This window comes from Tachyglossus aculeatus, chromosome X1, assembly GCF_015852505.1.
Source record: "Tachyglossus aculeatus isolate mTacAcu1 chromosome X1, mTacAcu1.pri, whole genome shotgun sequence".
Lineage (NCBI taxonomy): Eukaryota > Metazoa > Chordata > Mammalia > Monotremata > Tachyglossidae > Tachyglossus > Tachyglossus aculeatus.
The window spans coordinates 55,618,589-55,633,904 of NC_052101.1; the positions used below are offsets into that span (position 1 = coordinate 55,618,589).

Below are 15,316 nucleotides of genomic sequence, written 5' to 3' on the forward strand. Positions count from 1 at the left end.
TGAAGATGTGGCAAGAAAATGTGACTTTGAAATAAAAAGATCTACAAAAATAGGCACTTTAATTCAAGTATTATGATTTAGTGCCCTGTTATATCCCAATATATTTCCAGAGTCTGTGAGTTTCTTTGCAAGCACCATGGGGTTAAAATTCGTGAAGTTGATATCACAACTTTCACTCAGAGGTTCCACCTTATTATAGGGACATGAGAATTTGCTCTATTATGGAAGATTATTTTGTGGAAAACTAAATCTGTTAAATGTCCCATCTCTGTCCCTCAAATGGTGACAATCTAACTTGAAATTTTGGAAAAAAAATCTATTCAGTGCTAAAGTAGAGAGATAGGTCAAGGCAGACCCCAATATGAGGAGGAGCCATGGAGAATAATTAAATTGGCTTTTAACATCTCTTTTCCACTTTATCCCTACAGATGATGGCCCTTATTCAAAGGGAAGCAAAGACTCTGGTGGGCTCGATATGGCTCTGGTTTGCCGAAGACAAAGTATCCCAGGTAAATATTCCTATCATTCTCATTCTCCTCTTTCACTTCCCTTGGCACCTATCTATTTTTTATATTTTTCTCATCCTCATTTTTATTTGGATTTTCAGTTGGATTTTCAATTCACCATTCTGCTACTTCATCCTGATACAGTTGAACTACTTCCTTCTAAACACACTCTGTGTCTGTCTGTTTCCCCCTGTAGATTGTTTGAGATTCTCTCAAATTTCCTCCTGCCTTCAGGGCGTCCCTACTTGGATATCCTGCTGACACCTCAAATTAAATATGTCCAAAACCAAACCCTTCATCGTCCCACCCAAGCACAGGCTTCCCCGAGAATTCCCCATCACTGTAGACAGCACTGTAGATAACACCACTACCTTCCCTGTCTAACAAGCCCATAATCTTGGCATTATCCTAGACTCATTTCACTCATTCATTCTCATTTATTGAACACTTATTGTACGCAGAGCATTGTGCTAAGCACTTGGGAGAGTGCAGTATAAACAATAAAGACACATTCCCTGCCCACAATGAGCATACAGTTTAGAGGGGGACAGACATTAATATAAATAAATAAATTACAGATATGTACAAGTGCTGTGGGTCTGAGAGGGGAGATAAATAAAGTGAGCAAGTCTGGGTGATGCAGACGTAAGTGGGAGAAGATGAAAGGAGGACTTAGTGGGTTGAATGATAGAGTGGAGTCAAGGATGACACCAAGATTAAGGGTTTGTGAAACAGGAAGAATGGTGGTGCTGTCTACAGTGATGGGAGAGTCACTGGGAGGACAGGGTTTGGGTGGGAAAATAAGGAGTTCTGTTTTAGGCATGTTAAGCTTGAGGTGATGGGAGGACATCCAAGTAGAGACGTCTTGAAGATGTCTCTCTCATTCAACCTACATATTCATTCTGTCACCATATTCTTTCAGTTCTACCTTTACAGTACTGCAAAACATGTCCTTTCCTCTCTATCCAAACTGCTACTATCTTGTTCCTAGCACTTATCCTATCCTGCATCAGCTACTGCATCAGCTTCAATTACCAGATGAAAAACCAAATGAAAAACCTGAATGGGCCATACCCATACATGCTGAAGCTGTGTTTCTCCACTGCCCAGCATGCCTCATAATGGGCTGCCCAGACCCAAGTTGCCAGCAGGAACTTTTCTTTTGGCTGTTTTTACAGAAGTTCTTGTATTCTTCTTTTTAACGCTAGTTTAGCAGAAGCTTCCTTGCTAACCTCCCTGCCTCCTGTTTCTTCCTGCTCCAGTTCTTACTTCACTCTGCTGCCTGGATCATTTTTCTAAAAAAGAATTCAGTCCACATCTCCCCACTCCTCAAGAACCTCTACTGGTTGCCTATCCGCTTCCACGTCTAACAGAAGCTCCTTACCATCGACTTTAAAGCACTCAATGAGTTCACCCCCTCCTATCTTCCCTCACTGATTTCCTACTACAAGCCAGCATGCTTGCTTCGCTCCCCTATTGCCAACCTAATCACTGTACCTCGATCTCATCTACCTTGCTGCCTACCAATGCATACTCCTCCATCTGGCCTGAAACTCCTTCCCCATTCAAATCTGACAGACTACCACTGTTGCCACCTTTAAAGGCTTATTAAAATCACATCTCCTCCAAGAGGCCTTCCCTGACTAAGCCCTAATTTACCCTACTCACTTTCCCTTCTGTGTTGCCTTTGCCCTTGGATCAGTATCCTTTAACCATTTGAGATTCATCCCACCCTCAGCCCCACAGCACTTTTGTGCATATCCTTAATTTATTTTAATGTTGGTCTCCCCGTCTAGACCAGAACATGTCTACCAACTCTAATGCATTGTTCTACCAAGCACTTAGTACAGTGCTTTGCACACAGCAAGTAGTCAATAAGCACTATTGATTGATCAGTTGATTGAAAGCTCCTTGAAGGCAGGGACTGTATGTTGTATGTGCCCAAGCACTTAATACAGTGCTCTACACTCAGAAGATGCTCAATAAATTCCACCAGTTGATCGAGTGGTTCTTTTCAACAGTTATAATTCTTCGACTTCCACAAAATGCTGAGAGCCTGAACATTGGTCTGATCCTGCTTGGTTCACCTGATTTCAGCCAGTCATTCAACCAAAAAGTCATAAAGTGACCTTGGATCAGACTTGATGGGAGAAGTAATGAATATTAATAACATTTATTAAGTACTTTCAATGTACAGGGCACAGTACCCCCTTGTATGGACAGGTATTCTTGGCATGAAAGGACAAAAGACATTCCTTTTCTCAATGAGGTCAAATAGACGGGACCATAGGAATGGTCATTTTTATTTGCTCAGGTACTGTTATCTGACTTTTAGTGACATGTTCTATTAATCCATTCATTCAGTCATATTTATTGAGTGCTTACTGTGTGCAGAGCACTGTACTAAGTGCTTGGAAAGTACAATTCAGCAATAAAGAGAATCCCTGCCCACAACCGGCTTACAGTTTAGAAGGGGGGAGACAGATATCAAAACAATACATTCCTATGTACAAAGCTGTTCTAATCACTGGGCAAATGTCCTGGTCCAGCTCCCCTAAGCAGGGCTCCCAAGGCCAAAAGAGGTCCAAAAGAAAAGCAGCATGGCCCAGTGGAAACAGCACAGATGTGGGAGTCAGAAGACCTGAGTTCTACTCCCAGCTCTGCCTCTTGCCTGCTGTGTGACTTTGAGCAACTCACTTAACTTCTCTGAGCTTCAGTTTCCTCACCTGTAAAGTGGGGATTCAGTACCTGTCTCCCTCCTCTTTAGAGTGTGAGCCCCATGTGGGACAGGGACTGTGTCTGATTGGGTTATCTTGTACCTACCCCAATGCTTAGTGCAGTGGTTGGCACATGGTAAGCACTTAACAAATACCACTATGACAATAATAATGGTAATAATAATAATGGTATTTGTTAAGTGCTTACATTGTGCCAAGCACTGTTCTACACACTGGGGTAGATACAAGGTAATCAGGTTGTCCCACTTGGGGCTTACAGTCTTAATCCCCATTTTACAGATGAGGTAACTGAGGCACAGAGAATTTAAGTGGCTTGCCCAAGGTCACATAGCAGACAAGTGGCAGGGGCAGGACGAGGACCCACGTCCTCTGACTCCCAAGCCTATGCTCTTGCCACTAAGCCACACTGCTTCTCTTCTTCCCCTGCCTCTTTCCTCTGTTGAGGCCACTACTGCTGTTGCTAAAAATGGCCCTGGATGAGTTAAGGTGAGGAGCACATGCACAGAGGCAGGGGCATGCCTGTGTTCCATGGAAGTGGAAGGGAGAAACTTTGACTTACAGTCTGTCTCACTGCAAGCTCTTTTAGACTGTAAGCTCCTGGAGGTCTGGAAGTATGTCTACCAGCTGCATCATACTTTTCCAAGTGCTCAATACAGTTCTGTGCATAAAGTAAGTGCTCATTAAATACCAACGATTGTTCGATTCATTAATTGACTTGGGAAAGCACCCTTGCTTCCATGTCCATAGATTTGCCACAGCCTTAATCCGATCTTACATATGTGTGATACTATAATAATAATAATATTAATTATGGTATTTGTTTAGTGCTTACTATGTACCAAGCACTTTGGTGGATACAAGCAAATTGGGTTGGACACAGTCCCTGTCCCAGATGGGGCTCACACTTTCAATCCCCACTTTACAGATGAGGTAACTGAGGCCCAGAGAAGTGAAGTGACTTGCCTAAGGTCACACAGCAGACAAGTGACGGAGTCAGGATTAGAACCCATGACCTTCTGTTTCCCAGGCCTGTGCTCTATCTACTATGCCATGCTGCTTCTCATCATAGTAAGATGGAGAATGGGTTGTGTGCACTCTGACTACTCCCAAAATGGTCCAAAAGGTCGAGAGCTGCAAGGCTGTGATTGCAGCAGCCACCACTGCCACTCATTTCAGATGTTTATAGCACTGGGGTTCATCCAAACTGCTACCTTTTTAGTACAATCACTCATCATATCCTGACTTGATTTCTGTATCAGCATCCTTTCTGATCTCCCAACCTCCTGTCTCTCCCCGCTTCAGGCTATACTTCACTCTGCTGCCCGAATTATCTTTCTACAGAAGCGCTCTGGGCATGTCACTCCCCTCCTCAAAAATCTCCAGTGGTTGCCTATCAACCTTCATATGAAGCAAAAACTCCTCACTATTGGCTTCAAAGCTCTCCATCACCTTGCCCCCTCCTACCTCACCTCCCTTCTCTCCTTCTACAGCCCAGCCCACACACTCCACTCCTCTGCCGCTAACCTCCTCACTGTGCCTCATTCTCGCCTGTCCCACCATTGACCCCTGGCCCACGTCCTACCTCTGGCTTGGAATGCCCTCCCTCCTCACATTTGCCAAACTAGCTTACTTACCCCCTTCAAAGCCCTACTGAAAGCTCACCTCTTCCAGGAGGCCTTTCCAGACTGAACTCCTCTTTTCCTCTGCTCCTCCTCCCCTCCACATTGCTCCTACTCCCTCCCTCTGCTCTACCCTCCTCCCCCACCCCACAACACTTGTGTATATATACATATTTATTATTCTATTAATTTTATTGATGATGTGTATATATCTATAATTCAATTTATTTATTTTGATGCTATTGATGCCTTTCTACTTGTTTTATTGTCTGTCTCCCCCCTTCTAGACTGTGAGCTCGTTGCTGGGTAGGGATTGTCTCTATCTGTTGCTGAATTGTACTTTCCAAATGGGTAGTACAGTGCTCTGCACAGAGTAAGCGCTCAGTAAATATGATTGAATGAATGAATGGATGCAGTTTCTTCTGTTGCAACCCAGCCGGGAAGTAATGCCAATTGTGGTGGAACAGAAGAGGAGGAAGAGGGAGGAATGGTGCTAGATGGCAATTTATTAAATTAATCCCCTATCTTTTCCTCTTTCCCTTCCCTTCCTCCTCCTTTCCTCCAGCTCCACTTTTCTCCCTGTCTTTTTCTCTCATGCTTTTCCACCTCTCTTTTTCTTCTCTCCCTCTCCCTATCCCTCTATGTCTCTCTGTGCCCCCCACCCCCTTTATGGCACCCTCAATTCAGTCTCAACTCCTGGAATCCTCCCCTTCATCCTTGGGAGACCGGAAATTTGGTCAGCTTCCCTCTAAGACTGATAAAGAGCATACTGTTATAATCATCATCTAAATGAATAAAAAAAAAACTTTTCAAAAAGGTGATGGGTCATTTCTCCTGAGTAAATCTCTGCTTAGTTCTGGTGCTTTAGAGACAACCCAAAATTCATTTTTACCAAACATTGCCAGCAGTGGGTTTCTCCTTGATTCCCAAAGATTAAAGGACTTGCTACGGGGGTCTTTATTTTAAATGCTTATCAAGGACTGAAATAATACACCACTGAGATACTAATCATCTCCCCTTGTGACACCATCTGTGCTGTTCAGTAGGCCCTTTGATGGCAAGAATTTGCAAGATGGCATATCATTTAGAATAGCAGGGAATGGCATCAAGTCTCTGGCACAGTTTATCAGTTCTGGATTTGTGAATTTCATGCAAAGTTACTATACTTGGCGATTGACCAGAACTACTGGGCTTAAAGACCGAGATCATCCTTTACATACTTACCGAGAAGTGGTGATGCACTAGTAAGTGGGACAGGGAGAGAAAGGGAGAAGAAAACAGTTAAAATTAGCCAAGTTCAAATTGAATTTTCCAAGTCAGCACACTTTCCTACTCACATTCTGCACACAGGGAGACTCCGAGTGGAACAGGTACTATGAAGAGTTAGTCTGGAGAGTCTTTTAAAGGAGTGTGTGTGTGTGTGTGTGTGTGTGAGTGTGTGTGTGTGAATCAGAAACATTAGGGTATTCAAATTGGGCAGATGTTCTATTTGATTAGTTAAGTTGTCAAATGGCACTGAATAACTTTCTTGGAAAGCAGAGTAGGCAAATAGATGGAAGAGCTATACTGGAGTAAATAATTGACAGGTTTCCTGCAGTCCTGGACTAGAATGCAAAGCATACATAAAGTTTAGAAAGTACCTTGTTAAAAAAGTATTTGAGAGCATGATGTATCAGTCCATCCAGATTTATAAACCATTGACTGTTTGCCTGATAGAGAAGCGAGATTTGGTCTATAGCAGCCTTGCTGAGACTCAGCATGACGTGCTATTTGAAATGCATTACTGATGTCCAAAATCAATGTCATCTTCTTTTTTCTTGTCTCTCACATGGAGTGATTTTGTTCTTAGCATAAGGTGTAGGCTCGTTTTCTTTGTAAGTGAATTTACTGCACATAGAAAATTAGACTCACAGTTTTGACTCATGGCAGACATAAGTACAAGTAGGTGATTAGCAGGTTGTATGTACTCAGCCCCCCAACCTACTTCATTTTGACCTGCCCCAATGCTGTCCATCCAGGTTGCAAGTTCTTGATTATCTGGACCATTTTTGAAGCCTTTTCTATCTTCTTCAGGTTTTATAAGCATTTGATTTCTAACCTCTTACTGTTGGGGTTGGAAAGGCTGAAGCCCAAGAAAATCTCTACTTGGATGTCCCACCTACACCTCAAACTTAACATGTCCAAAACAGAACTCCTTATCGTCCCACCCAAATCCTGCACTCCCCCTGATTTTTCCATTAGTGTACACAACACGACCATCCTTTCTGTCTCACAAGCCCATAACTTTGTCATGATCTTCGATTAGTCTCTCTTATTCAACTACAAATTCATTTGGTTACCAAATTCTGTTATTCTACCTTCACAACATCACTAAAATCCACCCTTTCCTTTCCATCCAAACTGCTACTAAGCTGATCCACTTATCCTATCCCACCTTGACTACTGCATCTGCCTCATTCATTCATTCATTCAATTGTATTTATTGAGCATTTACTGTATGCAGCACTGTACTAAGTGCTTGGGAGAGTACAAAACAACAATTAACAGACATATTCCCTGCCCACAACAAGCTTACACTCTAGAGGGGGGGAGAAAGACATTAATATAAATGAATAAATTGCAGATATGTACATAACTGTGGGTCTGGGAGGGGAGATGAACAAAGGGAGCAAGTCAGGGTGATGCAGAAGGGAGTGGGAGAAGAGGAAAGGAGGGGCTTAGTCAGGAGGAGATGTGCCTTCATTAAGGCTTTCAATGGAGGTGGGGGGGAGGGATTGTCTGTAGGATTTGAGGAGGGAGGGCATTCCAGACGTGGGAGAGGGGACAGTGGCAGGATAGGCGAGATTGAGGCACATTGAGAAGGTTAGCATTAGAGGAGCCAATTGTGCGGGATGGGTTGTAATAGGAGAAAAGTGAAGCGAGGTAGGAGACGGCAAGGTGATGGAGTGCTTTAAAGCCAATGGTGAGGAGTTTTTGTTTGATGTGGAGGTGGATGGGCAACCACTGGAGTTTTGTGAAGAGCGGGATTACACGTCCTGAACATTTTTTTAGAAAAATGATCCAGGCAGCAGAGTGAAAAATGATCTGGGCAGCAGAGTGAAATATAGACTGGAGTAGGGAGAGGCAGAAGACTGGGATATCAGCAAGGAGACTGATACAGTAATCTAGGCGGGATAGGATGAGCGATTGTATTAACATAATAGCAGTTTGGGTGGAGAAGAAAGGGTAGATTTTAGTGATTTCAAAGTGGGATCAACATGATTTAGTGATGAATTGAATATGTGGATTGAATGAGAGAGAAGAATCAAGGATAGCGCCACAGGTTATGGGCTTGTGAGACAAGAAGGATGGTGGTGCCATCTACAGTGGTGGGAAAGTAAGGGGGAAACAGAGTTTGGGTGAAAAGATAAGGACTTCTGTTTTGGACATGCTAATCTTGAGATGATAGGAGGATATCCAAGTAGAGATGCCTTGAAGGCAAGATGTGAGACTGCAGAGTGGGAGAGACATAAGGGCTGGAGATGTAGATTTGGGTATCATCTGCATAGAGGGGGTAGGCCTCCTCACCAATCTCCCTGCTTTCTGTCTCTCCATGCTCCAGTCCATATTTCACTCTGTTGCCCAGATCATTTTTCTAAAACTAAAACATTCAGTCCAAATCTTCCCATTCCTCAAGAACGTCCAGTGGTTACCTATCAAACAGAAACTCATTACCATTGACTTTAAAACACTCAAACACCTTTCCCCCTTACTTTGCTGATTTCCTACTATATGTAAGCCTAGCCAGTACCAAGATTAATGCACTTCGACTTGAGATAGCTAAGGTCCCAAGTGAGATGCTCCAAGTGCACAGAGGTGACATAACTAGCTTAGCTGTCTAAACTAACTAATGATAACTATGGCATTTATTAAGCACTTTCTATGTGCCAATCTTGGGTAGATACAAGATAATCAGGTCAGACACAGTCCCTGTCGCTCAGGGGAAAACAGATATTTAATAATTCCCATTTAGCAGCTGAAGAAACTGAAGCACAGAGATGTTAAGTGACTTGCCCAAGATCACACAACAGGCAAATGGCAGAACTGGGTTAAGAACCCCTTTCCTCTGACTCCCAGGCCTGTGCTTGTTCCACTAGGCCACGCTGTTTATCTGCTCTCCCTCTGCCTCTCCATTCTGTTCCCTTGAAAACAGGCTTAGTAAGGCATTTTCCCCCAGGGAGTTGTCCTTATCAGGGCATTGCGTTTTGCCTCTCTAGCTGCAGGGTCAAATTCTTCCAACTCCCGTGATTTCTATTCTTGGTTCAAGTGAAATGTTCCATTCACAGATCAAAATAACTTTTTCTTTGCAGAAGAATTCCGAGGTGTCACCATCGTGGAGCTGCTAAAGAAAGAGGGAAGCACCTTGGGATTAACAATATCTGGTGGGACTGATAAAGATGGAAAACCAAGAGTTTCTAATCTGAGGCCTGGAGGGCTGGCTGCAAGGTGAGAAATTTGGTTCAAAAGGGATTGGAGGGGAGGGTGAGGTTAGGTGGAGGAGGTGGAAAGAGTAGAAAAATGTAAAACATAATAAAATTGTAGTTTCAAAGCAGAACGGTTAAAAAAGAAAATTATGTCAAGTGCTGAGTGGATTTTCTTTATTTACATCTGACCAATTTTGAAGAAGTAGCAGAGATCTGAGAATTACTGGAATTTTTGCAAAAAGCACAAAGCACTGTTCTCTTTCATTCTCATTCTAACCTTGGGAAGCAGAAATTACCATTCTTAGTTTATAGGTGAGCAGGCCTTTCTTTGTGCTGGGGTATACTGGGATTTAGCCCACGAACCTTGGAGCAGAATTCTGGAGGCCACAAAAATTCTGGAGTCCTCCCCCCACCCTAGATTGTGAGCTCGTTATGGGCAGGGATTGTCACTCTTTATTGCTATATTGTACTTTCCCCAGCACTTAGTACAGTGCTCTGCACACAGTAAGCGCTCACTCAATATGACTGAATGAATGAGCAAGTATGAGGATGGAGAGAAACCTGGGGAAGGGACAGAGGGAATTGCTAGAAGGGGCTGGGGCCATTGTTGACAAGGCTAACCAGTACTCCTTTGAGTGGGATCTTAGAGAAACAGATAAGGAGTTGTGAGAGAGTGGCAGCCTCTCAGTCAGAAAGAAGACACGTTTCTGCTCTTCAAGCCATGTCCCTTTCCCTCCCTTCCTTCATTTTCTTGAATTTGATCTCAGTTCGAGACTACTAAAAAAGGCTAACCAACCATGAGCTGGTGGCTGGTGATACTAGAAAGAAAAGATCAAAATCAACCACCTAGCTTACCTCCTTGATTATTGTGCCTAAACCACCCCAGCTGAGAGGAATCTTACCCAATCAAGAAAAATCAGCACATTCCCTACAAGCCCAGGGTCTTAAAGAAATGAGACAGACAGTGTAATAGAAATTTCATAAATCCTGCCTCCACTTTCTATATCATTCGTTGTTATTGTTGTTGTCGTTATGGTATTTGTTAAGCGCTTACTATGTGTCAAGCACTGTTCTAAGCACTGGGGTAGACACAAGATGATCAAGTTAGACACAGTCCCTGTCCTACCTGGGGCTCATAGTCTAGGTAGGAGGGAGAACAGGTATTTAATCCCTATTTTACAGTTGAGGAAACTGAGGCACATAGTAGAAGTTAACTGACTTGCCCAAGGTCACACAGCAGGCTATTGACAGAGCTGGCACTAGAATCCATGTCCTCTGACTCCCAGGCCCATGCTCTTTCCACTAGGCCATTCTGCTTTGGATTTGTTTTCATCCGAAAAAGTGCTTGTGGGAGAATTCCTGAGCATGTTAATTGAAGAAAGATGCTCTGGTTGTCTTAGCCTACTGATCAAGGGAGTGGTACCAAAAGTGGCGGGCATAATAATGGTGGTATTTGTTAAGTGCTTACTGTGTGCCAAGCACTGTACTCAGCACTGGAGTAGATACAAGATAATCAGGTTGAACACAGTCCCCATCCACAAAGGGCTCATAGTCTAAGTAGAAAGGACAACAGGTATTGAACCTCTATTTTGCAGATGAGGAAACTGAGGCACAGATAAGTTAAGTAACCTGCCTAAGGTCACACAGCAAACAAGAGGTGGAGCTGTGATTAGAACCCAGGTCCTCTGACTCCCAGGCCTCTGCTCTTTCCTCTAGGCTATGCTGCATGATACTGGGAAACAATGGAAGTATCTGTGCAAATATTTTTTTGTGTTGAAAATTGGGGGGAGTCTTCAAAACTGGGTAGGCTGAGGCTTTGATGATTTCTAGAGAAGTTACTACTCCGCCCACTTGACAATTTTCTCCATCCTCTATTTATCCCCCCCCCCCCCCCCAATTTCATATGAATTAAGTGATTAAACCATCGGTACTCATTGATATTGTATCTTTCCTGAGTTCTTTTTGCAATTGCTATGCAGAAGTGACCAACTAAACGTGGGTGATTACATCAAGTCCGTGAATGGGATTAACCTGACAAAATTGCGCCATGATGAGATCATCAGCCTGCTGAAGAACGTTGGGGAGAGAGTGGTGCTGGAGGTGGAGTATGAACTGCCGCCATCTGGTGGGTATCTTTGGAATAGACCTGTTCTTGAATGCCCTCATCTAGGGACTTGAGGGACAGTTGCAGTTACTGGGGAGTTTTTTTTGTTTTTTTTGGCCTTCAGCAACTGAGACTTCTTTCTGGGGCAGTACTGCGCCCTCATTTCAGTCATCTGTGACAGTTTTTCCATTACTTCTTCAAAACCATTCGTCCCTACCAGAGGCTTTAAGGTACTCCATCAGCTCTCTCCCTCTTACTTTTCCACTCTTTTCTCCCCCTACACCACATCTTGCACTCTTTATTCATCTTGAACACACCTTCTCAGTGTGCCTCGTTTTCTACTCTCTTTTCCCTGACCCCCTTGCTCAAGGCCCTTCCTCCTGCCTGGAACTCCCTCCCTTGCAAATTTACCAGACCACAGCTTCAAAGCCCTTTTGAAACCCCACCTCCTCCAGGAGTCCTCCCCTGATTAATTTTTCTTCACCCCAAGTCACACCCTCCCAACGACCAACTCAGCACTTTTGTACCACCTCTAAACCTATGTACTCACAACCGCCCATAGCACTTCCATGCAAATGGACTTGCATACTCCCAAAGAACTTTCTCTTGACTGTGAATTCATTGTGGGCAGGAAATGTGCCTGTTTATTGTTATACTGTACTCTCCCAAGTGCTTAGAACAGTGCTTTGCACACAAGTGCTCAATAAATATGATCAAATGAATGAATGGCTTTGCACACCTCTTTTTCCAATTTTTTTGTCCTATCTCTAATTATTTTTTGTCTTTCTCAATTCATTCATTCATTCAATTGTATTTATTGAGCACTTACTGTGTACAGAGCACTGTACTAAGCGTTTGGGAAGTACAAGTTGGCAACATATAGAGTCGGTCCCTACCCAACAACGGGCTCACAGTCTAGAAGGGGGAGACAGACAACAAAACAAAACATGTGGACAGGTGTCAAGTCATCAGAATAAATAGAATTAAAGCTAAGTGCACATCATTAACAAAATAAATAGAATAGTAAACATGTACAAGTAAAATAGAGTAATAAATCTGTACAGACATATATACAGGTGCTGTGGGGAGGGGAAGGAGGTAGGGCAGGGGGCATGGGGAGGAGGAGAGGAAAAAGGGGCTAAGCTCCTTCAGTGTGGGGATCATCTCATGTATTGTTTTCCCCTGAGCACTGAGTACTGCACACAGTACTGCACACAGCAACTCTGCACACAGCTGGCGCTCAATCAATACTATTGTTTGATTGGCTGTCTGTTTTCCATCCAATGTAATGGGGAAGACCCCACTCACTAGTACCCATAATGCTGCAGCCTTATAGTTATGATATTAGTTAAGGGCTTACAATGGACCAGGTTCTGGCCTAAACATCAGGGTAGATACAAGATAGTTAAATCAGACACATAACTGGTCCATCTGGGGTTCATAAACTGTATGCAAAGTACAATACATCACCTTCAGAGGATGCTTGATAAGCATCATTATTACTACTCAGACGTAGGAAGAGCAAGTATCACATCCCCATTTTATAGATGAATGAACCAAGGCCCAGAGAGATTAAGTGACTTGTCCATGGTCAAATGCCAGGCAAATGAAAGAGCTGGGACTAAAACTCAAGTCTCCTGGCTTCCAGGCCCTTGCTCTTTCTACTAGGACACACTGCCCCTTGGACCTGGACAGCAATTCAATAGGCTGCTCTAGAGGACATGGCAGCCTGATGAGAGAAGGATCCTTTAGGAGCAACCTCCTGACTGGCTCATCACCCTTTCTTTTCCCTGCCTACACACACACAAGCACACTAAATTTTCATATGTTAACTCTGAGTGTGCTTTATATATAGGTACGTGCAAAATTTTAATTGTATGACAAACGGTGTTTGGTGCATTTCCACTCCATTCCAGAGAGGAGGGGTTTAGAGATACACTCATCTCTTCTATAACAGTGAGGTTAAGTTCCCGACAACCCTATGTTAAGGAAAACTCACGTTACAGCACGTACACCTTGATCAACACGGGCACATGTGTAAAACCATTTCATCTGACATCTCATCACATTTTATCCAGATAGTTACACATTGTCATAAGAATATAGGTCTAATGAAAGCACATTTTATGGAAGAGCTGGGCATATGAGGACCCGGGAAACTCTGGAGAAGCACAGGCTTGAAAGGCAGAAGGACCTGGATTCTAATCCCAGCTCCACCACTTGTCTGCTGTGTGACCTTGGGCAAGTCACTTCACTTTTCTGTGCCTCAGTTCCCTCATTTGTAAAATGGGGATTAAGACTGTGAGCCCCATGTGGGACATGGACTGTGTCCAACCTAATTGTCTTGCATCTATCCCAGCCCTTAGTACAATGCCTGACACTAAAAAAAAACAAAAACTAAAGAACCTTTGGTGGTAAAGATGGAATTCATACAAGATGGACAGGCAAAATCTGAACCCAAATACCTCCAGGCTGCTGGTGCTAAAATTTTAAAATGGTGATAGGACATATTTTAAATGGAGGACTCAGGGAAAGAAGGCTAATGTGGAAAAACACAAGACCCATACTGACCCTTCTGGGATGGAGGGTCAAAAGAGTGCAGGAGAGTCCAGAGTCTAAAGAGCAATTAAGTAAAAGCCAAAATATAGAAATGCTGCTACACTGAAGCTAGAAGCCTAAAAACCATGTGGATGGATCAGTCAGGCAATCAGTAATATTTACTGGGTGCCTATTATGTGCAGAACACTGTACTAAGTGCTTGGGAGAGTATAATATAGCAGAGTTGGCAGACATTTCCTGCCCACAAGGAGCATGCAGTCTAGAGAACTGTATTGGAATGACTGATGGCTAATGAGGACTTGGAAATAATTGGCATCTATGAGACTTGGCGGAGAAAATCAGTGGGACATAGTGCTTCCTAGCAATGAACTCCATCAGAAAGACTGGGATGGGTACACGGGTGAGGGCTGGTGAGGGTGTGTGACTCCATATGTAAGGGGCAATATAAACAGTGACAACATAAAAATATCACTTGGAAAGAGGAGTGGATAAAAATTCCAACCTTAAATAACAAGATCACAGTAGGAGTGTTCTATAGACTACCTGACACTGGTTAGGAATGTGTTCAGAAAATGTTATCTGGATTGGGTTGTAAAGCTAGGGCAAATAATAACAGTCGGACACTTTAATGACCCTCATATAGATTGGCTGTATAATCAACCCTAAGGAAGAGAAGTGGAGGGTAGAAAACTGACTGTTGTTTCTGGAACAGCTAGTAGCAGAATCAACAATGTAGAGAAGTGAGCAGTAGTGCACAGGAACTGATCCAGGAGAAATATGGAAGAAAGCCATACTGCAACAGTGACCACAGCCCCTAGTTAAATTTAATATTCTTGTTGTGTGGGAGGGGAGAACCCACCTCCCCTTAACCAACACAGCAATATAGCATTTTAGAAACGGAAACTCAGAAGAAACAGGTTATCAAGCTGAAACTCTGCATAACAGTGTTGCACTGATCTGCCCTTTCTTCTTCTTCCAGATAGCCAACACCCTGATTCAAACTCTCATCAGCTTCTGCTTCAACCTCCTCACTTGTTTTCCTGTCTCTAATTTGTCCCCTCTTCAGTCTACCTGGCACTCTACTACTTGTATTAGCTTTCGGCTTTGAAGCACTCTACCAGCAATCTCCTTTCTATATATCTGCCGTCTTTACCCTCTACTCCCCAGCCAGCACTCCTCGCTATTCCTATTGTTACCTTCTTACCAAGTCTTGCTCTAAAATCCTGTTCCTCCAGCTCATTACTCATATGCTTCCCCGTGTCTGCAGCTCCATCTTCCTTCAAACCCACTAAATGTTTAATGCTTCTGTAAAATAACCATCCCTAGA

General features: G+C 43.3%; 1 protein-coding gene across 1 annotated transcript in view; it reads left to right on the forward strand.

Moving 5' to 3' along the window:
* The window catches only part of GRIP2 (glutamate receptor interacting protein 2), a 601,447-nt gene that overhangs the window by 488,581 nt on the left and 97,550 nt on the right, over nucleotides 1-15,316 (forward strand). The window contains exons 2-4 of the mRNA XM_038772646.1: nucleotides 429-509; nucleotides 9,213-9,348; nucleotides 11,306-11,451. Of these exons, the coding sequence (XP_038628574.1) occupies nucleotides 429-509; nucleotides 9,213-9,348; nucleotides 11,306-11,451 (363 nt within the window). The remainder of the gene's footprint in view (nucleotides 1-428; nucleotides 510-9,212; nucleotides 9,349-11,305; nucleotides 11,452-15,316) is intronic.